The sequence below is a fragment of the Argentina silus genome, assembly GCF_951799395.1.
Source record: "Argentina silus genome assembly, chromosome: 11".
NCBI lineage: Eukaryota > Metazoa > Chordata > Actinopteri > Argentiniformes > Argentinidae > Argentina > Argentina silus.
In genome coordinates this window covers 21,163,691-21,190,332 of record NC_139665.1, presented here as the reverse complement: position 1 = coordinate 21,190,332, position 26,642 = coordinate 21,163,691, and the positions used below count along the sequence as shown (strand labels likewise).

Below are 26,642 nucleotides of genomic sequence, written 5' to 3'. Positions count from 1 at the left end.
AAGACCAGCATGAACAGAAAAGCTGCATGTGACATGAATCAATATGATAGGCTGTTTAACGTCTTCTAGGACATTGATTGGAGAGGAGAGTTGGCAATCACACTGGGGGAAGGGATCCCGACGTATAAACACGAGACAGGACTTCGGCGCTGTGCTGCCAAGCCCCCACACCGAGGTAATTACTATCATATGAGCAGAGGCATGTGCGCGCGCGCGCGCGTGTGTGTGCGTGTGTCTTTCAGACAAGCGCGGGCTTGCCCCTCTCTTTGGATTCTTAGTCTAAGCTCAGTAACGCTATAGAGCTTGAAGAGAGGACTAACATCACCTGGTATGGTTCATAAAAAGTAAACTGTAGAAGGTCGCAAATGGACATACAGACCTACAACATTTTTCTCAAAGTGTTAGACATTCTGTATGGGGGTTGAACCCCCTTCCACAACCAATTAAAACCTGTTGATAAATCATTAGCTCTGGGTATAAACCACCTTCATCTACAACCATCAGAAAAGAAACAGAGCAGGCAGGAAACTCCATAGGAGCAACAAAATCTAGAGATTGAGGTTAGAGGAGATGAAATGGTGTGTGTGTATTTGTGTTGTACTGTGCTTTGCTACAGGGTAGAAGGAAGTGGTAATCTCACATAGCACACTACATACAGTAGCTACTGTAGTTGCCCAAGCCTCATTTGGGCAAGTATTGTATGATTGCGGCAGTATGTTTTTGTGTTGTTTCTTCAGAGAAAGCCAGTATCTATGGATCCGAGTGACCACACCCTGCCCACCCAAACTCAATGGCCTCCAAGAGCTGCTTATCTTCACCAGCATACATACCATGAACCCCCACACAAACCCAACAGTAAGGAATATTTGATCAATGGTAATGCTATCAAACAGGTCATGAATAAGGGGCCCAGCGACACCTCTGAAACTGCTATCTACCACAGGAAGACTAGCGTTAACCAGTCGCACATTCAGGTCACCACACGTTTGGGGTCTCGTGTAAAATGTATGTCTCTCAAACATGCAGTTGCCTTTCATTACCTGTTATACTCAGTGTACCATACAATACTATTTTGCTTGGACAATAAACTTACTTGACTAAATGCTTTTGGAACTGCAAGACATCTTATTTCACAAGGGTTACATCTCTACACAACACAACACAAAAAAAAAGCTGTTGACTTGACAGTTGCACCGTTTATTGTTCATATTGATTTGATATTATTGCTGTATCGTTTAAATGATATTTCTAGATTGATCATAACAAGGCAGCATACAGGTTTAACACACTTAGTGATAGGAAGTTACATGAGTCCCTCTTGATAAGTTGTTGTCAACTATTGGGTTATGGGGTACAGTCTGGATTGTGATTGGACAGAATCATACAGTCATATCTTTATAACAAGTTCAGTTCAATCTTCCTCTCGCAACACATGACCCCACCAATGTTATTGAGTGCTTATCAATAGACTCAACTGAGAGTGACATCACAATGACATCATAAAAGTGCACTGAGGCACTTTTAATTACCTCACCAAATGTAAGTGTGTTTGCATATCTCCTATAGCATATGTATATTACAGTAATCCACATGAAGGCACTTTGGTGGTAGGACTGCATCAGAACAAAAGACAGGAGTAACAGTGACAGTATAAAAGACAATGATGACAAATGGACAATGTAAAGGTGAGCGTTGAAAGGGAAGACAGGTAAAGACAATGATAGAATTGAAAAAGGAATCTTTAAAAACACAAAATCAACTAAAAAGGTCCATCTTGTGTTTCAGCAGTAAAACAGTATTGCTCTGCCCAACTCTTGACACAAGGAGCAGGAAGTTCATGTTTTGGCTTGGGTCACCCTGACCAGAGTAGGTTGACGTTCCCCATAAGTGCTGATCTCAGGTCAATAGTGTGTTCCTTCCCCTAGTTAAGTCAGGACTGGGGGAAGGTAATCTGTACCAATAGGCAGCTTCTATCCAGAGCCTGGAGGTGGCAGGGTTATGAGTCAAAGGTCACCACAGCACTGGGCAGTCTACTCTGCTGAATCCAGGGTCCTTACGCAGCTCCCAGTATGTGTTAGTGCTCACCCATGTATCATCCTTGGACTTCCTGTAAAAATACAAACAACAAACAAAAGTCACACACACTTTTTGCAACACGTATTAACAAAGAAGTGCAACACACTTATCATTCAGAAAGAAAAAAACTAAAAAATAGAGAAAACTAAAAATAAAGTAATACCCAGAACTAAATCATTGAGTAACTCACAGAGTAACTTTCCACATCTAAAAGCTACCCTACAACTTTTGTCAGCAAACTTTCTCTTCTCCCCCTGTCTTAAATTGACAGCTTAGCATTGCTGCGGCAGGCCCAGTTTTGATTCCCGGCCAATGCATGCCTCATTTTTTTGTCTTATGACTACACCAAATGACTCTCCCACACAATAGATAAAATCTTCTCAGTCAACTTTCAAAACTGTTAGACATGAATTTTCTCAGAGGGTAAAAAGACAAAGCAAGCCAATACAGCTATACAGTGTTGCGTTAGCAACAAGGTTAGGAAATGTTGAAAAAGTCACAAGCTTTGCCTGCTATAAAGCAAAGACATCCCGTACTGTATGGAAGACATCCCGTACTGTATGCAAGTGTATACATGGGCAAAGGGAGACAACATTACAGGATTCCAAACCCTGATACACACGACAGAGCCGTACTGAGCTGAGCCGTACTGGGCTGGCCTGGTGACATATCCACCATGGTTACTGAAACAGTGTGAGAAGGGAAGTTTCCAACATATAACTCAAAGAGTATATCTGCCTGCCCCAGTAAACCTCTGGTATGAGGTGCTTACCACTTAGCACTGCTCCCCTGAACTGATAAATGGAGCAGACCCCAACCCTAAAGCGCTGCGGTGACTTCAGTGGTGTACCTTTCAGAACTAATCAGAAACTGACATGCTTCATATGTGAGGCTAATTGGGTATTATGCACATGGTCGATTTCTGCTGGAGGAGGAAGTTAAAGGCCAATTTTACACCCTGGTTTTTCTTGGAAAAAACTAAACAAAAAAGAAAACTCAAAAAGAACAGAAGCAGTGAGTGTTGACGTTGTCATTCACAGAGCTAGTTGGGAAAATAATGAGAAAGAGTGTCAGATGGAGCTCGGAGCAATTCTCAATAAAAGGTGTTAAAAGGTTGTTTGACTCGCCAAGGGGCCGGTGAAGGGGGTCCGGAGGGTTCTATTTGAATCTGGGATATTTGACTGAAATGCGTCACTGTACGTGGGAAATCATTATAGGAGGAGCTATGAGCTATCATACTTTGACATTAATAGCAATTTTCAGACTTGAATCGTATGCATCTCTTTGTGCAGCCCCAGGATGTCATATGTCAGCTAAAACACGTCAAAATGACTAATGGTGCTGTATAGCCCAAGGTTGATCGGCTGAAACCGTCCACAGTGACTCTGCTGATTATGCATTCAACTATCATTTATCTTTCTATTTGAGTGTGCTGGCGTATTATTTACTTATTGGCCTTTAAGCGCACACACACACGTGCGCAAATTAGTTGCAAATTAGCTGCATTCAAAGCTAAAATGGTACACAACAAGCTCCCATCAGCCAATGGCAGACACAATGGCATCACCAATACTCTTAAGAACCACACACACACACACACCCCTGCGTAAGTAATGGGACAGTGAAGCATTTTTTGTATTTGGTCGACATTTCTTTGCATGCAATAACTAACTGTGTTCCATGCAAAGGATTGTCGACCAAATAGTATTAAGGAGTGCTTAATTTGGACATTTGATGAATCTGTCCCATCACTTTTGGGTACCCTAAAATAAGGGGACTATGCAAAAAAAGTGTTTTAATTTCTGAATGGTGAAACCAATATGTACACACATACCATCAAGTAAAAGCTGAGAATCTCTACTTTAACCTAAATGTCTGACTACAGACCTTGGCCAGGAACCCTCAGAAATAAGACGCGCAAATTAGTTGCAAATCAACTGCATTCAAAGCTAAAATGGTACACAACAAGCTCCCATCAGCCAATGGCAGACACAAAGGCATCACCAATACTCGACACACACACACACACACACACACACACACACACACACACACGGTTGCATACTTGAAGAAGCGTGGCTGGTGTGTCATGTTGTTCTCTTGGTGTACTCTCCTCCTCTCTCTCTGTAGCTCCTCTATCCTCTGTTTCTGCTCCTCAGCCCCCTCGATGTTCCCCTCCTCCAACAACCTGAGCAAGAGAGAGAGAGGGGGGGGGGGGGTGGGGGGGCATATGAGAGAGGTGGTACTGTGTGACAAGGGGGATGTGAGCGAGCAAACAAATTAGAGGACGAGTGTGAGTCAGTGGTCTGACTGACCTCTGGTCGAGGCGGAAGCGCGTGTCTGTGGGGGGCAGCAGAGGCTTCAGGAGAGGGTCCATCTCATTCAGCTCCACTGCAAACTGGGTGAAGCCATAGTACTGCTCCTGGTCCGCTGGCATGGGGTCTTTATACAGCAAGAGACACGTCATACAGACACAGACGCACACAGACAGTTACCACTGAAAAGCTGTTCAATGTTGGTTATTAATCATAATGTGATTGTCCTTTGGGTTTTGACTGGCAGGCCCAGGGACCAATCACTCACTCGCTCTCCAGATGCAGGTGGCAGATGGTGGATCTCCTTGGTACACGCCCTCGTGCCATTTCCCAAATAAGGAGTGGATGACGTGGCCCTGTCTGTCTGTGACCACGCCCTCTATCTCGTTCACGGTCGAGTTCCACGATCTCGCCTGGCAATCAAACAAACGAACGACGAGACAAATTAGATCTAAAAATCAGAACCCTATCAAACCAAATTTTCTCCTCAAAATGATGTTATCATTTTTCTCCAGCGGATGGGGCTGTTGAGCATGCTAATGCCTGTTCAATTCCTTTCAGATCTAAAATAAGGGTAGGGGTTATGGGTCATAATTCATTAGTGTGTAGGAGTGAACACAGGAGTGGTCGCTCTCTCTCTCTCTCTCTCTCTCTCTCTCTCTCTCTTCACCTTGATGAAGGTGACTTTGCACTGGCAGGTGTCGCTGTCTGTGTTTTTGATTGACATCTCCCCATAGTGCTCGATCCAGCGCTGCCCACTCAGGATGTTGTGGACACAGGAAGTCACCTTGTTCCACTCGTAGTGATCCCCAAACCTGAGGAGGACAAACACACACCTGTTCTCACATCCGTCTGTCAGTCACAAGCAAACATCATTCTGTTGTATGATAAACCTTTAAAAAAACCACTTCTTATACATATTTGCCTCTCTCTCTTGACACATATGCTTAAATACTGTATGTGTCCAACACATGTGTGCACAGACACACGCATGTGCAAACACACACACATACAGTCACGCAAACATGTCAGGGAGGTGGAAGAAACTTACGCAGGCAAGGTTACATGAGTGGTTCCCATGCGGACAATCTCCATGGATTTCCCCCAGAATTTATTCTTCCACCTGACATCTGAGAGAGAAGAAGACAGGAATGAGCAAGAGGCAGAGAGAGAGGGGCTTCACCGTGGATGTGTGTTAACTGAAAACATGGCTGCTCACCTTGCCAAAAGGTAAAGTTTTTAGAGTCACCGTGACATGCTGACACAGGGGGGTGATGACTCACCTGAGAGAGAGAGAGATAGAGAGGTGTATACAGGTCAATATTTGACTGTCAGTTAAGTCATAGTACATACTGATCCAGCACATTCAGTCCTAGTTTACAGTAAGTTAATCAATGTTCCTATACCTGTTCTGCTATGAACTTGAATCCCTTGTCAGGCCGTTCACACTCGTAGGTCTCTCCCAGGACAGGGTTAAACGGTTTACTTCCTGCCCGGTAAAAACTGGATGCGTATGCAGACACTGCAAATGTGGCCACGTACACCTGCACAGAAAACAGCATGTGATCAGTGTGTGTGTGTGTGTAGCACTGAAAGTGTGTGTTTGTGTGTGTGTGTGTGTGTGTGTGTGTGTGTGTGTGTGTCAGGGAAGGCAGAAATCACTGAGGCTCATTGTCATGAATTGAGTGATGAATGGTTGCAATGCATGGAATGGAATGACACAAATGAGAAGAGACCTCCCCTGGGGTGTGGGTGTGTGTGTGTGTGTGTGTTCAGCATGTATGTGTGAGTACAACATGATCTCTCACCATGCAGTGATGGGGGTTGTGTGTGTGTGTGTGTGTGTGTGTGTGTATATAAAGCCTATAACACACTATGGGGGCCGACCTGAGCTGTGCCATCCCATGCCAGACCTCATTAGTACGGCGGAGCATAGAACAGCCCTGCTTTCATTACAGCCCTGTTGGTGCAGGAGCTGAAGTAAAGAATTATAGATCATCAGGCTGGCACCACATCCGTTGTGGGGACCAAATTAGCTTTGAACAAAGCCCAACTGTGCCATCTGAAAGGAAACCATCTGTGCCAGCACAGTACGGCCCTAATAGTCAGAAAACGACTTTAGTGTACGAGTAAGTGTGCACAAGTGTGTGTGTGTGTGTGTGTGTAGGCTCTCACCATGCGTTGATAGGGATCCTGTGTGTTGTTCGCCGTGTCCAAGAGCTCAGAGTATTCCAGTTCCTCACACAGTCTCTGCAGTGTGTTGATAGGCTCATTGAGCTGTACGGGCATGGCCACTTTAGACAGGTCTTTCCCGATGTTGTTCTTGAGGATGTTCCACAGGCTGACAGTGCTGCTGCTGGGGCTGGGGGAGGGCAGGGCTGACCGGCGACGGGCCAACACACTCCCTCCAGAACCTGGGGGGGGGGGGGGGGGGAGAAGACTGGTTGGGTTTAAGCTAGACAAGGACAGAGACACAGACAAGAGACACCTGTGTACACACACACACATAGTCTCACCTCTATCCCCCATTCAATGTGTGCGTGTGTGTGCTGCCCCCCACAGACGCACGCTTCTGCCTCAACCAGGTCAGTCAGACCACTATCCCCTCCCTCTCTCAATTACTCTCTTACTCTCTTTCACACTCGTTCTCTAATTTGTTTGCTCTCTCACATCCCCCTTGTCACACAGTACCACCTCTCATCGAGGGGGCTGAGGAGCAGAAACAGAGGATAGAGCAGCAGTATGTGTGTGTGTGTGTGTGTGTGTGTGAGAGATACCTGAGTCATGCCTCTCGCTCCCCCCTCCCTCATTGCTGTAGGTATCCATGGAGGTGCTGTCGCTGACATCACTGATGTATGAATCATCATCATCAGAGACCTGGAGCACAGCAGAGAGAGAGGTCAGTGTCAATAGAGGATGATGGTAGCTAAAACACACAACAGCCATTTGTTCTTAATTAAAGGTGAGAGTTAAATGTATTGTTATTGTTGCAATTCCATCCTTTCTATGACCAGACAGTGACAACTGGTCAGCGCTGGCGGCGTAGCCATGGATACGGAACAGGAAGAGGTGAAAACCCGAACCTCGTTCTCCGAGGAGCTGGAGGACACCAGGTACTCCTGAGCGTCAAAGAACTCCGACAGAGAATCCGGGATAGAGCCTTGACTCTCATTGGACTCCTGGTGGACCAGGGGGCGGGACCCATCTGGGGAGTCCTGATTGGATGAAGAGGTGGAGGTCAGTGAGCCGTGCTCTTGAGCAGTAGCAATCTATTGAGCCATCTTTTGAAAAGTGTGCACGCACGCACACACACACACACACACACACCGAGGCATAGGTGGTCTTCAGGCCCATGACCTGTGCTGGTGGAGGGGCTTGCAGGTCAACAGTGTGTCTCAGTTTGTCTCTCTCTGCTGACAGAGAACTGTAGGCTGACTTCAGTGAGGAGTGGACTAGAGAGAGAGGGGGAGAGAGAGAGGGGGGGGAGAGAGAGAGAGAGAGAGAGAGAGACAGACACTAAGATAAGAAAGGGAGTTTGTGAACAGCCTTCCTTTAACCACAGAGTACGAAAGAGAGTGACAGTATGTTGACTTTACAGTATATATTGACCTACAGTATATTGACACATAGGGAACCACCAGGGCAATGACTCACTGTTGTTGGCGAGCCTGCAGAAGTCCTCCTGTAGATGGGATGCATCTGTAGGCGAGTCTGGAGATTTGGGGCAGGCGTCCACGTCCTGGCTGTTGGCCTCGCTGGTGTAGAGGTTTGGGTTAGAGGCGTGGAGACGAGGTGAACCGGACGATGAGATGCAGCTTGGTACCTACGGAAAACAGGGGGAACGGTGAAGGACAGAGATGAGATGAAAAGTTTCCCCATAGGGCAGAGTGCTTTAGTCAGGGGACATACTACAATATATTGATATATTATACAACGAGTGTATCAGTAGACAGCAACACAGCGGTCCGTAGTGTACATTTGAGGGTGGCTGAGAGGCAGTCTGTACCTGTAGTGTGGCTTTGACATCTTTTTTTCGCCACTTCCTAGGGCCCCTCTTCTCCCTCTTGGGAATGTCGTACGTGGGAGGCTGGTATTCCAGAGAGGAAAGGGAGATTAAGACATACAGAGATCTGACATACAAGTCTGTGGTGTATGGTCATGGTAGGGTTGTAGTAAGTGCGGTGGGTCAGGGTTAAGTGGGTTAGAGGTGTGTGTGTGTGTGTGTGTGTACCTGTAGTGCACTGATGGCGGGGGCTGAGTAGGTGCGGTGGAGAACTTCCATACTTTTCAGCAGCAGGTTGAGCTCCAGCAGGTACGACTCACACTCCTCTAAATCTGAGAGAGGACGTAGGGACAGGAGAAGGTGAGGGAAGCCAAAGAGAGAGACAATGAGTCAGGTAAGGCCTCTAGAGGGCGGGCAGGCGGGCAGGCAGGCAGGCAGGCAGGCAGACAGACAGGCAACTAGTCAGTGTAGACAGACATGTTCTCTTTACCTTTGCAGCACTTGTCCATGTCATCAGAGGAGTGAAGCCAGGCACTGACCTTGGCCTGCTGAACAATAGACGCCTGCTTAGTGAGAGTTGCGCGCTGAAAGAGAGAGAGAGAAATAATTACATTGCAGACCCATAACAACCAAGCTTATCAAACCACAACACCTGATCCTTCTTCACTTCATGCTGTCTGATTGGTGGGGTGAGAGCCTACCTTCCTCATGGAGTCGGTGAGGTTGGGTGAGGAGGAGGAGTGGGGGTGGAACAGGTGTCTCTCATGGGGGTACATGGCGATTTCATTCTGACGAAACACACGGTGATGTCGCAACTTCGACACCCAACCATCAAACACCTCCTGAGACTTCACCTACGTGCAATACAGAGTGACAATTAGTGTGTGCACGTGTATGTGTGTGTGTGTGTGTGTGTGAGCATGTGCACAAGTGGTAGATACCTTGAGGTGATATAAATTGTCCTCTGTGTCCAGATCGATGCACATGGCTTTCTTCTTGATTGACATCACAGACAGGCCCACATCTATGCAGCCATGCAGCTTTCCCTTCTTGAGCTGGGAACAAACAAAGGTTCAAGAGAGTAAGAGAAAGGATGTGTGTGTGTGTGTGTGTGTGATATATATGACTGATAGACAGAGGGCGCTCTTGAATAGATACATACATCTGCTCCATGCTTTGAATACTTCAGTATGCCTTTCTCCAGAAGGAAGTATCTCTGGATAAATAAAAGGAAAAAAAAAGACTTGTCTGTTGAACAGTCTGTCCCATTTAATCCCCTTTCTTTCCATGGCAACTGTTGCCATAGTTATTCCTTGCTTTAGGCTAGGGAAATACACTCACACTCAACACGCTCATTGGAAACTATGGCGGTGCGGACACACTGTAGTTTGACCCTGATAAGATATCATCCATAGAAACTGTCCATTCAAATTTCACCACAAAACAAGTATTTTATCAGCATTTTAGATAAACAGCAGGAGAGCGTCAGGTAACACATCTCAATTCCTCCTAACGGCATGGTGCCACAGTGAAACTACCCACTTTCCATTTCGTAGAGGCATATATTCAGGACAGAATAGATTAACAGAGACTTATAGAGTTATTATGAGGCTGTCTGTTGAATGGAGTACTTATGCTACAGTCAAGGTATGGGCATACCATATGGGCTGTCAATTGGCCATCAGGGGTGAGCTAGGGAGGAGGTCCGGGGTAAGTGATGTGCCAACCTTATGCCATCCCTTCATGGGGGACGGGTAAGGGAGGGGTGAGGGAAGTGCAGGGAGGAGTAAGAGGAGTAAAGGAGGGGCATGATAGGTGAGGGAGGTGCCCACCTTGTGCCAGCCCTTCATGGGCCATTTCCTCCTCTTCAGCAGGAAGCCCTCCTGTCTCTCAGGCTCCTGGATATTCCCAGGTATGCCCCGCAGCCCCTCCACGGTCTCCCAGCTGTCCTATAGACAGACAGAAGCATGGGATTACACACACACGCACAAAATATTATAGAAATTCCAAAAACGAATGCAAGTGTCAACATAGGGGAACCATCCCTTTAAGAGTGCTAGGTGCTCTTAAGTCAAGACACATGCATACTGTGCATAACATTTCAGTTTAATTTAGGTCAACGGACGTTAGTTCTGTTGAGATAAACAATATTGAAATGCTAATATTAGCTGCATGCTCTTTAAGAGCTGAATTAATTTAAAACATAATTATGACACACACACACCTGATGGCTCTCATGTTTGGATGAGCCACTGCTATCGCTGCAGGTTGGTGATGATGATGTCATTTTTGTGACTGCAGTTCTGCTCTCGATCGTCTCTTCTCCACGACAGGGGTCACGACAGGGTCACAAGAAACATCACTTAACACTGACCTCAGGTGGGCATCATGACAGAGCCAAAGCTAGAGAGAGAAGAGAGAGAGAGAGAGAGAGAGAGAGAGCAAGAGCAAGGGAAAAGGGGCATAGGTGAGATGTGGATCGAGTGAGAAAGAGGACAAACATTCCATCATTTCATAAATACATGTCTGGTACCACAAACAATGACAAACCAGAATACCTCTCTAGTCTTCGTGAAGCTACCTTTGACCTTTGCTACCTTTGCTACCACAAGTGGTCTGACAGAGTGCAGAAATCTATGCCTAAAGAAAATAGGTGTACTTTGTTCTTGAGCATGGGCTCTCTGACACACACACACTCTACGTTCTAAACCACGTGCATCACTGTGGTGTAAACTGCAGTGCACACTGTAAAACTCACATGATCCCCATCAAAATCAACAGTACAGAGGACTAGCTGTTAGCTAACACTACGTAACTAGCATTTATGTATGGACTGTGGTATCATGACCAAGGCTCGAGGTCACACTGCATCCCCATTGGTTTACAGGGAGTTGTCTTCGGACCTAATCATGGGATGTACCTCTACATGTCCACATTCTTATTGCAATTTACAAAATGTCAACACATGGTTATCTTTTTATTTTTGTGTGTGAACATGGTTGGTGAAAAGTAGTGAAGAACACTGTGTCTTAATTCTTAGTGTGATTTAAGACACATTCGTCTCCTCCCAACGACCGGCATGTCCTAACCTGGTGTGTGTGTGTGTTACAGAGCCACCCCAGAAATAAGACAGCGATACTGAAAATTGCTGTTTGTCAAAGTGTGTTTTTGTGCTATGGTCTGAAATGTTACGTCTGTATGTGAAGGTGTGTACTTATGGGTAGATGAGCAAGCATGCATAGATCTGTGTACACTGCTGGTGTTTCAGTGTGCTATCTAGTTCCTCTGCAGGTTCTACTCACCGTGTGTTGTGGTTTGTCTGTCTGTGTGTGTGTGTGTACACGTACTGTCTGGCTCCCCTAGGTTGTGACATGCCCAGGACATGACTCATAAACAGGAAAGAATGTGCCCTGTGCTTAGATACCCTCCACTAAACACTACAACACTAGGCTACAGCAACACTTTAACGTCACATTCTAATCCATAGATACCCTCATCTGGACATTGAGACCTCTACTGCACTAAACAGCATATACACAGTGACATTGCATTTCCCCTACAAACTATTCCATAGATATGGTAGATACCTACTTGCAACACACTACACAGCATCAACTCTGCATTTGCACACCAAACATGTTACATAGATGACAACTAAATAAAACAGAACTAAAAAAAACAGTCCTACAAGTGAGAACTACCTTCGCCTTACCATATACATCGTCTTTGCTGTACATTCTGTACAGTCTTTAATCTTGACAGCAATCAAATAAACTCTTCAAACATCACAGGAGGTATCCTAATTACCTGTTCTGTACACCACTGATGTATGTCTGGACTGTACTTTGTAGGGTGGTCTTATGTAATACAGTTAATCATTAATGTCACTACACCTTGTCAATGACCTAGTTGGCTAGAGAAGGGTAAATGCCATGGGCAACCGATTGACGATAATAATAGAAAAGTAAAAAAGCTATGAAAATGTGTGTCTTTTTGTCAGCTATTCCAACCCTCACACAAGAGACAAAAGTAAAGCCTTCTTATTAAGACATCTTGTTAAGGGTTAGGCCTACATGAGCGTCTGCCTGAGTTTCATCAAGTGGGTTGTGTGTTGTGTTGTGTTGTGTACTGTGTTACATTTCATTCTTCATTGCTTCTTGTGTATGTCTCAGTACCCAGTAGCCAGCTATCTGTCCATAAGCACCAGAGTTGAGGTGGGGCATCCCTGCTATGCAAAGCTAGGCAGCTCCACAGCAGATCTATGAACCATTTTTGCAAAAAACAAAGCCGTCTCTCTGATAACGCATGCCAGGGACATGTTGAGTTCGCATTTTATCCAAAACACACAGAAATGTCATGAGCAGATGGGACATGATTGCGTAGGAAGTGTTAAATAAATAGATGTGACAGTTCTGTACATCCAGTGTCCATCTGAAACATGCTGAAGAGGTGCATCCACAGGTGAAACACCCGAGTAGAAACCATCAAACTAGAAGTTGCCCTTAGACATAAATCTAGGATCAGACCCTCTCCAAATCCTAACATTAACTACTAGGAAGGAAAGACAAAACTGACATCAGATCAGTATCTGGGGCTGCCTCATCCTATGGATCTCCTCCACAGATGCAGCATACAAGCAGAGCAACAAGCTCCCTCCACCAGCACAGCTGAGAGCTTGGCCCTCTGGGATAGCTTGTCCTCCACACAGCTGTTCTCTTCTCCTCCATCCATCTATCCATCCATCTGTGGCCTGAGTGCTTTGCTTCGCTTCTTACTAATTACTTACTGGCATTGGGCAACCTTAACTGCAGTGTTCTTCAATCAGCTGTGCATCCACATACCTAATTCATCTAAATAACAAACCATCAAGACCTTGATAAGTTCAAGAGTTTTTTTTACAACTAGTCTGTAACATAGCCACTGCACAGCCTGAGGATCTCTTGGACCAGGACCGAAAAACACTATTGAGTTGGAATGTCTCTGTCCAATCTATTTCCAATCTTCTGCCTAGGTTTTCAGATCCAAAATGTGAAAACCTCTGTGTTTCATGCTTAATATACAATGACAAAGAAAAACAGTGTCTATGACAGGGTTTCTAGACTGAGTGGCGACGCAATGCACACTTCTCAGGCTGGCACCAAGACTGATCCATCTAGTTGTACTCTTCGAACAGGATCACTATAACAACGCAACAATCTCCATGCTATATCCTTCAGGATTAGCTGACAAGCAAATGAGCCACAGGGATGGTCCATCTGGAACTCATGGCTGAAACAGGCACCAGCAGATAGGAATCCTGTGGCCAACCAAAAGCTGTTTCATTGTGTGTAGAGTCATCCTACTGTGTTTAGAGCCATTCCACTAATACTGCACGAAGAGCTGGCATAAGTTGTACTTTAGGCACAGATCTAGGATCATCGTACCCTCCACATCCAAACCAACTGGTGGACCAAATAACTCTGACCAACTCACTCACTGACTAACTATGATTCAATGATTATGAAACAAAATACTGTTTTTCTGTATTACTCAGCTAAGGATGAAAAAAAGAGGATATCCTTAACCCCTGCTCTACGGAGTTACCATGGAGACAACCGATGGGAGGGCGGGAATATATTCCGTTTGTTTTGGGCTTCAAGGAAAATCTGAGGGCATAAAATATGGGTCTATTTATAGTACCGGGGCTGTTACCGTCTGAAACGTGATTTCTCTTTCGCTCTCTCGATACCGGCTGGGCTGGAATATAGGGCATATCCTTAATAGAGGTCTCATCACAGCTGATGAGCCCATTTTGAGAGATCACACAATTATTATAATTACTAGCCTATCTATAATATTAGTCAATGAACCAACAACCAAGAAGACCGCTCTGCATTTAGCAATCTTACAGTGGGTGTTCTGTAAAGAGGGAGTGAGTGGGATATGACTCATTGCCATGTTGGATATTTCCGCGTTTGAATGTCTCAATAAAATTTCCCCGAAATTATATAAGTCTGTGACTACCCTGAGTCTGTGACTACTGGCACCAAACGTGTGATTGACAAGAGCCACGCACCTCTTAACGTTTTACCAAAGTAACCTACTTTGAGCGAGGTCACCATCACCGCCATTCAATTTGACTTTTTCTAACTAGCCTAACAGAACACAAAACATAATTCAGCATCTAGGCCTTCATACTCTACCCTTAGAATATTTCTGAACCCACTCAAAAGTCATGGCTGTGAGCGCCCCATGATCTAACGGTGTGTGCCATTCATAGTCATCATCAGCAAAGAGATTTCTGGTGCACAACTAATACAAACAATTGACATGGTTGACAGGCGATTCACAGGCTACTGTTAACACCGATATATGCTGCAATAAGATCATTTATGCGTTTAGAGTGTGGAATGTGCAGTTTGAATCCCAGCGGATTTGCGTTTGCCAGCAGCATTACCATACAACTTGTCAGGGCAAAGACAAAATGTTCAGATAAATATTCCATGTGCTATAGTTGAAGCATGACCCAGTGCGAATAAAACAGATTCTTCATGTAGGCTGCCGAAGAAGAGACCCAACCGTTGGACTAGGCAGACAGATGATCCTCTGCTGGCGCGCAGTTAATCCCATTAATAATTCTATCGAAAGAGATTTTTTGCAATGATTTAGCATAGACCGAAATCAAGAGAGACGCGAAGCGAGCTCTATAAACTCAGCCGCGGCGTTTCAGATGGAAAATATGAATGTAAATGCAAAGTAAACCCTTTTGAAATAATCACATATAGTTAAGAAAAGAAAGCATGAAACTTACATGTTTTAGATGAAAACTTCAGTTCATGAAATCCAGAAATTGCTGTGAGAAATTCGATTGCTCCGTGCGTAGTATGAATGCATGCATTATGGCGAGGGAGGAAAGAGGTTAGAGGGCAGGAGTGATAGAAGACTGTCCTAACCAATGACTCAGTAAGAAAGAGAGAACGTCACTTAACAAAGGTAAGGGGCGGGCACGTTTGGTACCATCCAGTTAAAACTTTTTTAAAAATTCCAGGTGAGCTCATAGCCCACCAAATATGCTAGCCTGGGGCGAGATCAGCACAGCAAATGCCCTTGAATTTCCTTTGATAGATATGAGCATATTGTAAACCTGAATTGGTGTTGATGTAGCAATTTATTTCGTAATCTATTCATCTAGGGATGTCCATTACCTATAGCCTACAATCAAAAAGAGACATAGGCTAAGAGAGCACATGATATAGATATCAGAAGTTTGAATTAAACAAAGACCATGCACTCACACAATCAGTGACCTTTAGAATTGTCCTTGTCATTCCTCCAACGTTGGCCAATCATTCTAAACTGAAAGGACACTGAATGTTTATTGGTCTGACACCAACTCACACCGATCTTGGCAGAAGGCCAATCTCTCCACAAAGACTGCACTACTGACAAGACAATCATGTAGGATAAGCAAACCCATTCATTTACATTTTATATTGCATGAAAACAATTCCAGAAACTGAACCAAGGAGATTTCTCGAAACATATCACTAAACTCCCCTGGGAAAGACTGTCACTTATTTAGGAAACCAATGACTGAGACTTACAGTGGTGTCCTCACTATCTCTCTGTGTGTGTGTGTGTGTCTGCAGTGTTACTATGTGTATGTAGTGCCATGTTTTACACTCCTAACTTGCTCAGGCAAGTTATTTGAGCTTTTGGAAACTCTTCCTATTCAGATGAGGAGGGTTCCCTTCTGCTATTTTCCCTGTATCCCAGTGCTTTGGTCAGCTTCGCTACTGGATTTGTTTACAGAACAAAACAAATGGCCTTCTTTGCATGGCATGAGAATGACGCTTCCTGCCTCAGCCTATTGCCATGACAACACAGACAGGGAAAAAAACAAACAAAAAAAAGTTTCTTTGAAAGCCGAGCAACTGTTGGGAGGGGCCAGTATAGACTTGAGTAGGCGGATTTGAGCTCCACAAGGAAGTATGTAATTTGCCTTTGTTATATGCAGGACTATGCAGAGTTGTGTGTGTGTGTGTGTGTGTGTGTGTGTGTGTGTGTGTGCGTGCGCATATTTCTGTGTGTGTGTGTGTGTGTGTGTGTGTGCGTGTTAGTGTGTGTGTGTGTGTGTGTGTGTGTGTGTGAGAGAGAGAGAGAGAGATAGATCAAAGACTTCTTGTTAATCCACACATACTGTACCTGACCAGAGTATTAGTCCCCATGACAATGTCACACCCTGACCTTCGTCAGACTGCCGCCACAGCTATCTTTAGATATGGGAATCAAGACAGAGAGATCTGTGGCATTGGACCTACAGTAGTGTGTATTTGCTTTGGCTGACGCAATTAGGCAGTATACTTCATCAGAGCAATGACATAACATAGATAGCCTATCTTCAAACATGTTAAAGCCTCAACTAATTCCACATGGGCAGAAACCTCCACCCAAACTTACCTCTCTGACTACTATGCCTGTACAGACAATCACACCAGTGGAGACTGGTGGAGGTAGAATGTGGAATGACAGGCTCATTGTAATGCATGGAATGCATGGAATTCATGGAATGGAATAAGGAATCCATTCCATCCATTCCTCATTCCATTCCATGCATTACAATGACCCCATCCTCCGAGTTCTACCTCCACCAGCCTCCCCTGAGTCACACACATACACACCTCACACACTGGGCAGCTCACAATCATGCACCTCACCTCACACCGTTGGCTTGTATTCAGTGGAAAGAGCATCATCTACTGGTTAATTGTGGTTACTACAGTCTAGATACAATTGTACTGTTCATAAAGTAAATTGTCATTGCCCCCAGTAGATGACATGAGAATCTCAATACTGAACAGGAGAGGCCACATTAAGACCTTTTTGCAGCTTCCTAAAAAGCCCATTTATTTGTACTGTCTCTCCAGTGACATCCTTCTCTCTCCTCCACCTATTATAATAGTGCCAGTGGGGTGAGTGGACTCACATAAACGAGACAGAGTACACAAGGACACAGAAAAAGATTGCGATGATGAAAACATTAACTGTCGTTCCCCTGTGTGTGGTAGCGCGATCAGCAGAGGGCGCTCTTGTACAGGGACAGTTATTGAGTGATCATTCACAGCTGCAGCTCAGATGTTGATGGTTCCTAACGTCCATACCAGTTTGTTACCATGATGACCAGCTCCAAACACTAACATGCAGTGACATCTAGGTTATATTCTCTCCTCTCTGTAATTCTCTCTCTCTCTCTGTAACTAACCACTACTGGTTGATGATTTCTATTGTACTAGAGCAACATTCAGCCGTGCGTGTGTGTGCGTGTGTGTGTGTGTGTGTGTGTGTGTGTGTGTGTGTGTGTGTGTGAGACTTTGTTTATCCAAGTATGTTCCTTTTTGAGTGCTTGATTGTATAACATTGTGCGTTTGTGTCTTATCTCACTTGGGCATTGGATTTGAGATTACAAGCATTATGTAGCACCCTTGATTGCGTGCAGACATGAGATGAAAGGTTTGCCTTCCCTCTCTCTTGTCCTCCACCCCTCACCCACTTCCCTCCCCTTCTCTATCTCCCCTTTCACTATACCACTCTTTCTCCCGTTTCTCTATCGCTCCCCACATTTCCTCTCTATCTCTCTTTCTCCCTTTCAACAGAGGAATAGCGCGCTCTTTAATTTTTTCCAGATGTCGAAAGCCCCCCTCACCCCCCCCCCCCCCCCCCCCCCCGCCCCTCTCCCCGTTTCTCTCTCCCTACCCCCCCAGTCCCAGCCCTCAGAGGGCTGACTGAAGTCCTGATAGTTCTGCCACTCCACCAAATACCTAACCCCCCCTCATTACCCTTCTCTACAACAGAACAAGACCCCTGAAGGTCAAGAGTGACTTGAATTCTTCTAAAACAGAAACTAGAGCCGGGCCGATGCATTTTCCAAACGTTGCATTAATGTTATTAACCCTTTGGACGCCAATGCGTTGGCAAAGCATTACTGTGACATTGTTCAAGATTAGAATTGCAGCGGTGGTATGAGAGTGTTACATTGTCAGAGCATTAACACTAAGTAAACTGAACATCACTGTGCAGCCATCTTGTTGTGAGAGTTATGTCTGTAAAGATTGAATGATGATTCCTATGATGTGGTAAGACTGGTCGCAACTTCGTTGGGAGCGTTGCTTGTTTGTTGAGGCTAGTATTCCATCAGAGAGAATGGGTGTTATAGATTTAGAGTCTTGAGATGCACCCCTCACCCCCCCCCCCCCCCCCCACCCCACCCCCTTCTTTTCTCTTCGTTCCCTCGATGGGAACCAGCTGGGCTGAGCTGGGAAACGTAGGGAAAGGGGTGCAGGCATGGGGCCCAGGTGCTCCTTGCACTCTCATTACAGGACTGCAGACAGAGAGACATACACACAAACTTATCCATACACATATGCAGTACTATCACCAATGCAGTTGTAGAAGTAGACACTTGCTGCAGTCAGGCACACACACGAATGCAGATCATTACACTAAAACACAGACACACGCAGGCAGAGACACACACACGCACGCACACACACACACACACACACACACACACACACACACACACACACACACACACACACACACACACACACACACACACACACACACACACACACACACACACAAGTGAGAGCAGAGAGAGTTAATTCTGGAGTTTTGTTTAGATCTGTGATCTCTGGTTTGGGTTAAAGCACTTAATGATCCAAACAGCTGCTGCTCATGTAAACTCTCCAACCGCCTCTCTCTCTCTCTCTCTCTCTCTCTCTCTCTCTCCATTTCTCCCTCTCCCTCCCCCTCACTCTACTCCTCTCTCCCACTCTTTTCCCCCTCTCTCTCATTCCCCCTTTCTCTCCCAAGTCATTATTGTAAAAGGGAATTTGTTCTCAGTGACCAACCTGGCTAAATAAAGGTGAAATCTCTCTTGTTCTCACTCCTTGTCTCTCAATCTCACCCCTCTTTCTCTCCTTCTAAATCTAAATCTCATCCCTATGTGTCTCTCGCACACACTCATGCACTCCCATCCACAGATATGGACAGTCTGTTATTTGTTGACTTTGCTCTCCATTGATTAGTCTGCCTGTTGTACTGTAATTAAAAGCACAATGAAAGCATTTATCCTCTTCCTGGACTATCATCTCTGCTGATTATTGTCATGAGCTTAAGATACGCTCTTGTTTCATGTGGGGTTTACATTTGTCGGCTTGTGAGTCTGTTTCACATATTGTTAATTCCATTAAAGTCCTGAGGTCTCCAGAGTGAAGCAAGCTGTTGTGATTGCAAAACTTTTTCAGACAATAAGCAGCATGTGTTTCCAATTAAGGGGACTTCTGGCACTTTGTGTGAGGGAGATCATTACTTCAGAGCCCTCTCACCCGCTGTGTGTCTGTGTGTGTATGTGTGTGTGTGTATAATCGGTGTGTGGTAAATCATCTCTTCAAAGGCATCACCCACTGTGTGTGTGTGTGTGTGTGTGTGGTGGGGAGGGTGTGTGTGTGTGTGTGTGTGTGTGTGTGAGAGAGAGAAATAAAGCATGCCATATATTTGTATGCTTCTGAAAACCCTATGCTAGGTGTAACACACACTTATGCGACACAACTGTGTCAGTTTGTGTTCCACTTGTTTTTCTACAGTCACAAAGGTAAAGAAGGTCTCCAGGTCAGTGCTGCTTGTGAAGATGTTACCTGAAGGCACAGATCTCAGAGCCTGTCCGCCCCCCCATCCTAATCGGGGGGGACGGGGACTGAAAAGGGATCTTAGATCAGTGTCATTAGAGGTAACTTCATCCTACTCCTGACAGCTGTTTGGCTTTGGGTTTCCTATAGCCATTCTGCAGACCAGACCATGCCTGGGTGGTGTTGTGTCACAAACCTGTTTTTCACAGGCTTAGTTCAACAACACAACTCATTATTCTCTTTACTTTATTCACTGTGTGTGAGCATTACAAAGACACACAGGAACACACACACACAAACACAATCTGTCACACATTTACCTGCCACAGATCCTAGCCCTGAATCAGTCTGCTGACACAGCCTTGTGTTGCAGGGTTTCAACACCTACAGCAGAGAAACCTTACACTCTCAAAACGACCTACATACTGTGTTCATTCACATGCACAGACACACAGACACACACCCTCCCCACCACACACACACAGACACACAGACACATTCTCATATTCAGTGACCTTATACATCCTCTCACAGATAGCTCCCCACACACACACAATCACACATGCACACAGGCACACACACTCACGCACACATGCACACATACATACACAGGAACATTAACTAATAATAATAAACAATTAACATTAACAAAAACATCCACACTCGTGTGCAGACAGACATTGTATAACACACACTCTCTCTCTCTCCCTCTCTCTCTCTCTCTCTCTCTCTCTCCCTCTGACAGAATTGGGTCTCTCTGTCTTGAGGGAATGAAATGTCATCTCCTCTGGTGTTGATTGGACAGTCCAGGGCTGTGGGGTAGTGAGGGGTGACAGACTGCGCCCGTCTTTGTGTTCAGGCAGTGTGACAGACAGCTCTGTCTGGGGTCCTGAATGGTCCCCTTTGTGAGAGCCTGAAACTGGGTCAGCTCCAGAAAACCAGTTCTCTGACAAGAATCTCTTCATCTGTCTGCCTTTTTACCTCCCTTTCTCTACCTCAATCTCCTTCTCTCTTCACTGAGAAGAAGCTCTCAGTCAATCCACAAGTAAATCTGTCTTTTCTCTCTCTTTTTTTTTCTCTCTCCCTTCATTTCCTCCTCTCCCTCTCTCCAGCTCTCTGTACACTGACATAGGGAAAAGCCATTTGTCTCTGCAGGTCGCACGTGTCTTTTTTTCATTCTCCCTTCCCTTCTTTTCTTCTATCCCTCACCCCTCCAAACTGTTCAACACCCATACAGACCAATAGAGAGATCAAGCTTTATGCTATTACGGCTACATTTCTTAAACCATAGTCATTGCAATCCATGTCCTAATCACACTTTGTTTGAAGCTTCAGAACTATTCTATTCCATGACGCTGAACAGACCCCTGACTGGAATTTGGTGAGTCTTGCTGTCTGATCTTAGGCTGTGTCTGAGATCTCAAGACAGACCGATGGGCTTCCCCTCATTCTATTCTGTCCAAGAGAACATACACACACACACACACACACACACACACACACACACACACACACACACACACACACAGCACATAGCGTGAGAGAGAGAGAGAGAGAGAGAGAGAGAGAGGAACAGAGAGAGAGAGAGAGCGCTTCTCTCAGTCTCGGAACAAAAATTGATGTGGGGCTAGACAGGAAATGACCTACAGAGGGGGTTCCCCGATGGGCTACATTTCACACACACACACACACACACACACACACACACAGGAGACTGAGCCTGCTCCTAATGCCATGGGGTCTAATGACTCACTATGACCTCTGACAATAGACATGCATGAGAATGAGGCTCTAGCAGCCTGCTGGGCTCGCCCTCACTGCTGCCAATACCAGGAATTTACAGCTAAAATAGTCATACATAATAAATAGTTTTCAGGGGTGGTTAAATCAGTGTGCGTATGTGTGCGTGCATACACACAGTTTTATGACTACCTGTCCTCCCTGGTCAACATATCTGGAACCACAGTCTTAGGGGTCAGTACTCCTCTAGACTTTATGTCACAGGAAGAATTGGTGTCAGTTTTGCAAATTGACTGGTTATGACAAGGCTATTGCGGTTACAGGGCAAGTGCACTACATCATGTGTCATAAAGGTCTGTTGCTATTAGTGCACTTACATACAGGTAGGTTATAATGCATTTTGCATGCTGCAAATCTTACTTAAAATCACACTCAAGCCTTCAGCCTTCAGTAGGCCTACATTACATGCCCCAAATGCACTGAACACTACATGCACTTAATACCCTTCCTTTCAAGTACAGATCCTAAACTAAGATTTGGCACCCCGCCTCAGCAGTCTTAACACACACATCATGACCCGAATTCCACTTCTATAAATGTGAACCATCTGTGCGCCCGACCCTCCCCAAGTGGGTTCCGTTTGCACTAGCTGGTGTTCATTGATGGGGGCACAGTTATATCATCAAATAGCAATCAGATATGTTTTCTCCTGTCACGCTGACGTGCCAATATAGTCCATGAGATGAAATGATAGTAAGGAATTTGGGAAACTTATTTTTTCTGTTTGTCTTTGAGTGCACTGAACGGACCCAATAGCGGTTTATTTTAAACGGTGGGAGTCCAAGAGCAAATCTGGAGTCCCCATGGGACCCTCGTGGGAAGGAAGGCTTCCCGTCTGCTTTTTCCATACAGAGTACAGAGTATAGACTTGCGACCCCCGGGGGTGCGTGGGCGCGCAGAAAACTCGGTCAAAGGGTTCGGACACGTTTTTCTCTCTCTCGTTTTCTCTCTCTTCCTCTCCCCGTGCTCATTCAACACGACTGGGGCAGGCATATCTCCCACAATTTAGATTTGTTTCAAAGGGCATTTTTGTGAGTGTGAGTGTGTTTTGTTTCTATGCGTGCGTGAGCGAAACTCTGGATACCGTGCGTCAGGCGCTGTCCACATCTGGTCGTGGTAGGGACGGGAGTTAAGGGGGAGGGGCGGTGTGTGTGTGTGTGTGTGTGTGTGTGTGTCTGCGTGCGTGTGCGTGCGTGCGTGCGCTCTGCGCCTGAACCCTGCTTTTTGTGGAGGCCTGTAATTTGCACCAGATGACCACTTGGGGGATGGAGGATTTTGGGGAGGTGAGCGTTTCCTCACACAGCACGAGAGTGCAGCGCACAAATTAACTTATTCTGTGGACAGCGCCGTTCAGCAATGGATCCACACACTTCTGCACAATAAATTTGCCATCTCCTCTTTACGGAGCAACACGTGGATAATGTAGGCTAATGGATATCAGACACCAGTTGAGAGTGGGGAGTCGGGGTAACTGCACATGAACAACACAAAGGGAATGCCGCATCAGACGCTTGTGCCAACAGCCTTTTGGGAATGGATATCGGTAACTTCGTGGCGGTCATCTGCTTTCTCCATTTGTCCTGTGACGGGCTCCTCTCGTCCTCGTCCGCAAGGGTCATCTGCCCCGAGCGCTGCGACTGCCAGCACGCGCAGCATCTACTGTGCACAAACCGTGGGCTGCGCACGGTGCCCAAAGTCGCCTCGCGGGTCCCCGAGGATGTGCTGGTCTTCAGTCTCGGGGGAAACTTCATCGGTAACATCTCGGCCTTCGACTTTACACGGTACAGTAATTTAATACGGCTGAATTTACAGTATAATCAAATACAGAACATTAACCCAAAGGCGTTCGAAAAACTCTCCAAATTGGAGGAGCTGTACTTGGGCAATAATTTGATATCAACAATACCCCCCGGAACTTTACAATCCCTGAAGAAATTAACTATTTTGTATGGTAATAACAATGAACTTAAAAAAATCACGCCAGAGTTGTTTGGTAACTTGGACAGCGTTGTTAAACTGAGACTCGATGGGAACGCGATTGACATGTTACAGGACTCGGTTTTTAAGAGCTTGACGAATCTGCATTACCTACATCTAGAATCAAACCAGCTGCACCACATTCACAGAAACGCTTTCTCAAAGCTCACCAAACTGCGCTTTCTAAACCTGTCCCATAACAAACAGGCGGCCGTGCGTAATGTATTGACATTCTCCCAGCTTAGGTCTCTGACCACACTACTGCTCTCTGAGAATGAAATTCAACACGTCGGAAACCACGTCTTTCAAAATCTGAAAAAGCTGTCAAAACTCTCCCTCAGCAACAACAATATATCTCGGCTCGAAAGCGAGGCTTTGAAAGGACTGTCGAGCGTGAGAGAGTTTATGATTGACGGAAATGAGCTAGAGGAAATACCCGCGGGGCTTCTCGACCCTCTGGAGCGAATTGAGGAACTGGACTTTAGTCGCAACCGGATTTCCACAGTGGATCCGTCCGCTTTTAAACAGCTGAAGCACCTGAGAGTACTGAAACTCAAAGACAACCGACTCACGAGTCTCTCTGGTGGTATATTCGCCCTCAACAGCATCCTGTACGATTTAGATCTCCATGGAAACAACTGGACGTGCGACTGCCGCTTAGGTGAGCTGAAGCGGTGGATGACGTCGGCGCATTCTCAGGGTAAACTGCTGACCGTTTTCGTTCAGTGTCATCATCCAGCGACACTGAGGGGGAAGTATCTGGATTATGTGAACAGTTCCCAGCTACAGCCTTCGGGCAACTGGACCCACTTATGTGAGAGCCAAACTGGCCCTGAGGAGAGCCGAGGAGGGGAGGTCATTGAGAAGGAGCTGGACGAGAGGGGGAAGATAGAAGGAGAGAAGAGGAAAGAGGAGAAGGGGAGTCAGGGGAGAGAGGGAGAGGAGAGGAGGGGGGAAGAGGGAGAAGAGAGGGAGATAGTGGAATTGGAGAGAGGGATAGAGGGAGAGCACAGGAAGGAGGGAGAGGAGATGATGGCGAGAGTGGGAGAGGAGAAAAGTAGAGAGGGAGAGGTGGAGGTGGGTATCCAGGGGGACCAGGGAGGTCAAGGCGAGTCAGACAAATCTCCATCATTGGAGAGAAGGAAGCGGAAAAGAATTTCCGCGAGCCCGCGGTCGCGACCTGCCGCTGAGGCTGCTGGGAAGCGTGAGAAAGGGCAAAGCGGTTCCATCCCAGGCATTCCTAGAACAGTACCTCCATCCCTCTCCACACCCACACCCCCACCCCACTCCACCCTGCCTCAACTAGAACATGCCAGCCATCCAGCCCAACAGGAAGAGGAACGCTTCGACCTGCTCAGAGCAGGACAGGATGAAGGTCTACCCGTGGTCACAGACCCCTGTGTGTTCAACCGCCATTTCATCATGAATGTGACCGTGGACCAGGTGACCTCCAGCACCGCCACAGTACACTGGACCACAAGGGACCACCAACGCTACACCCCGGGGGAGGCAGGGTTCAATGAGGTTCACTACCGGGTTCTGTTCGACCGCTTTGGAGCCCTTGACCGTTTCCCACGTTACGTTTATGCCCGAGGCGTGGCTCGCTCCGTCACTCTACTTGAACTTAGTCCAGATGTCACCTACATGGTGTGTGTGGAGGGTGTGGTGGGAGGGTCGGTGTGCCAGGTTGCGCCCCGAGACCACTGCGCCGGATTGGTCACTCTCCCTGACGGGCGTCGCTGGGGAGAGGGACTGACCTCTGATCTTCACCTTGTCACCGTGGCGACCCTGGCGGGTAACGCTGTGCTTCTTCTGGTAATTGGTGGAGTCTGGCTGGGACGGAGTTTGAGGCGGAGACTCCGAAAGAGGAAGTCGGCGGTGCATGTGCGTCACATGTACTCCACCCGGCGACCGTTTCGTACTGCCATGGCAACGACGGCGGTTTCCACTGACTTCACGTGCTACCAGAGCAGCCGACCCCCACGTCTGGGACCGCTAGAGGAGGGAGACCTGATTGAGTTCCCCTGCGACCGTTTCCTAGACAACAGCACCGCTCGCAGAGACAATGACATGCAAAGGTTCTCTGACTAAACTTTGGGAATCTAGAACCTAGAACCTAGAACCTGAGAACATGAATTCACCATCACAAGGAAGATATTTGGGAGAGTGCCTCAAGTGCTGGAGAGAATATGACCAGACAGGGTTGTGTTTGTAAACACAGGAAACCACAGTTAGGTTTGTGTTTATGACCACACGAGATGAGAGCCACAGTTAGGGTTGTGTTCAAACAGCTGTGCTCATCAGTGCTGACTCAGACTTCCTCTATTTTCTCTCAGCCTTTTACATTTCCTCTTCCTTTTCCTTGCACCTGTGAGTGTTTGTGTATGTGTGTATGCGTGTGTGTGTGTGTGTGTGTGTGTGTGTGTGTGTGTGTGTGTGTGTGTGTGTGTGTGTGTGCGTGCGAGCGTGTTACCTGAATTCAATGGTGCGAATCTTGAACTTACAGACAACAACATATGGTGCTTTGAATGATTTTGTACAAAATATTATTTCTAATCTGTTAAAAATGCAAAGAATGATGCAAAAGCTGCTGGTTGGCAGAAAAAAAACTTGTTTGTTTCACTTCTTGTTATGTTTTTTTTTTTTAATACTTTTATACTCAACTATGTATTTTTCTACAGTAGGAACAAATAAAGAAATATCCTGGCAATGTGATTGTTGGTCATATGGTTCATTTGTCCTTCTGACAAAGGCAGAAACCAGCAGACACCTTTTCAACTTTTCACCTCATCAACTGTGATA

At 46.1% G+C, this 26,642-nt stretch overlaps 2 protein-coding genes across 2 annotated transcripts; one reads left to right on the top strand and one right to left on the bottom strand.

Annotated features, from left to right (window-relative positions):
• Window positions 1–1,186: 1,186 nt before the first annotated feature.
• osbpl3a (oxysterol binding protein-like 3a) lies at window positions 1,187–15,319 on the bottom strand. The gene is made up of 22 exons (XM_083680718.1): window positions 15,185–15,319; window positions 10,619–10,797; window positions 10,227–10,343; window positions 9,557–9,610; window positions 9,336–9,449; window positions 9,096–9,248; window positions 8,885–8,978; window positions 8,623–8,726; window positions 8,398–8,478; window positions 8,046–8,214; window positions 7,719–7,843; window positions 7,475–7,606; window positions 7,169–7,268; window positions 6,567–6,805; window positions 5,798–5,935; window positions 5,611–5,674; window positions 5,443–5,521; window positions 5,062–5,206; window positions 4,660–4,804; window positions 4,392–4,518; window positions 4,142–4,264; window positions 1,187–2,107 (listed from the first exon to the last, which is right to left on the bottom strand). The coding sequence occupies exons 2-22, from the start codon at window positions 10,679–10,681 to the stop codon at window positions 2,011–2,013; spliced, it is 2,463 nt and encodes an 820-aa protein (XP_083536844.1). The 5' UTR covers window positions 10,682–10,797; window positions 15,185–15,319; the 3' UTR covers window positions 1,187–2,010.
• An 8,048-nt stretch (window positions 15,320–23,367) lies between these two features.
• Window positions 23,368–26,555, top strand: tril (TLR4 interactor with leucine-rich repeats). The gene has a single exon (XM_083680842.1). It carries the CDS (start codon window positions 23,397–23,399, stop codon window positions 25,929–25,931), a length of 2,535 nt encoding a protein of 844 aa, XP_083536968.1. The 5' UTR covers window positions 23,368–23,396; the 3' UTR covers window positions 25,932–26,555.
• The last annotated feature ends 87 nt before the right edge of the window (window positions 26,556–26,642 follow it).

What these genes read in the sequence shown, in the direction of transcription:
- osbpl3a (XM_083680718.1), bottom strand. Translation starts at nt 10,681, where the DNA reads ATGACATCATCATCACCAACCTGCAGCGATAGCAGTGGCTCATCCAAA. An exon ending in ATGTCAAAGCCACACTACAG is followed by an intron (nt 8,215 to 8,397) that starts GTACAGACTGCC and finishes TGTTTTCCGTAG; the next exon opens with GTACCAAGCTGCATCTCATC. An exon ending in ACTCATGTAACCTTGCCTGC is followed by an intron (nt 5,207 to 5,442) that starts GTAAGTTTCTTC and finishes TGTCCTCCTCAG; the next exon opens with GTTTGGGGATCACTACGAGT.
- tril (XM_083680842.1), top strand. Translation starts at nt 23,397, where the DNA reads ATGGATATCGGTAACTTCGTGGCGGTCATCTGCTTTCTCCATTTGTCC.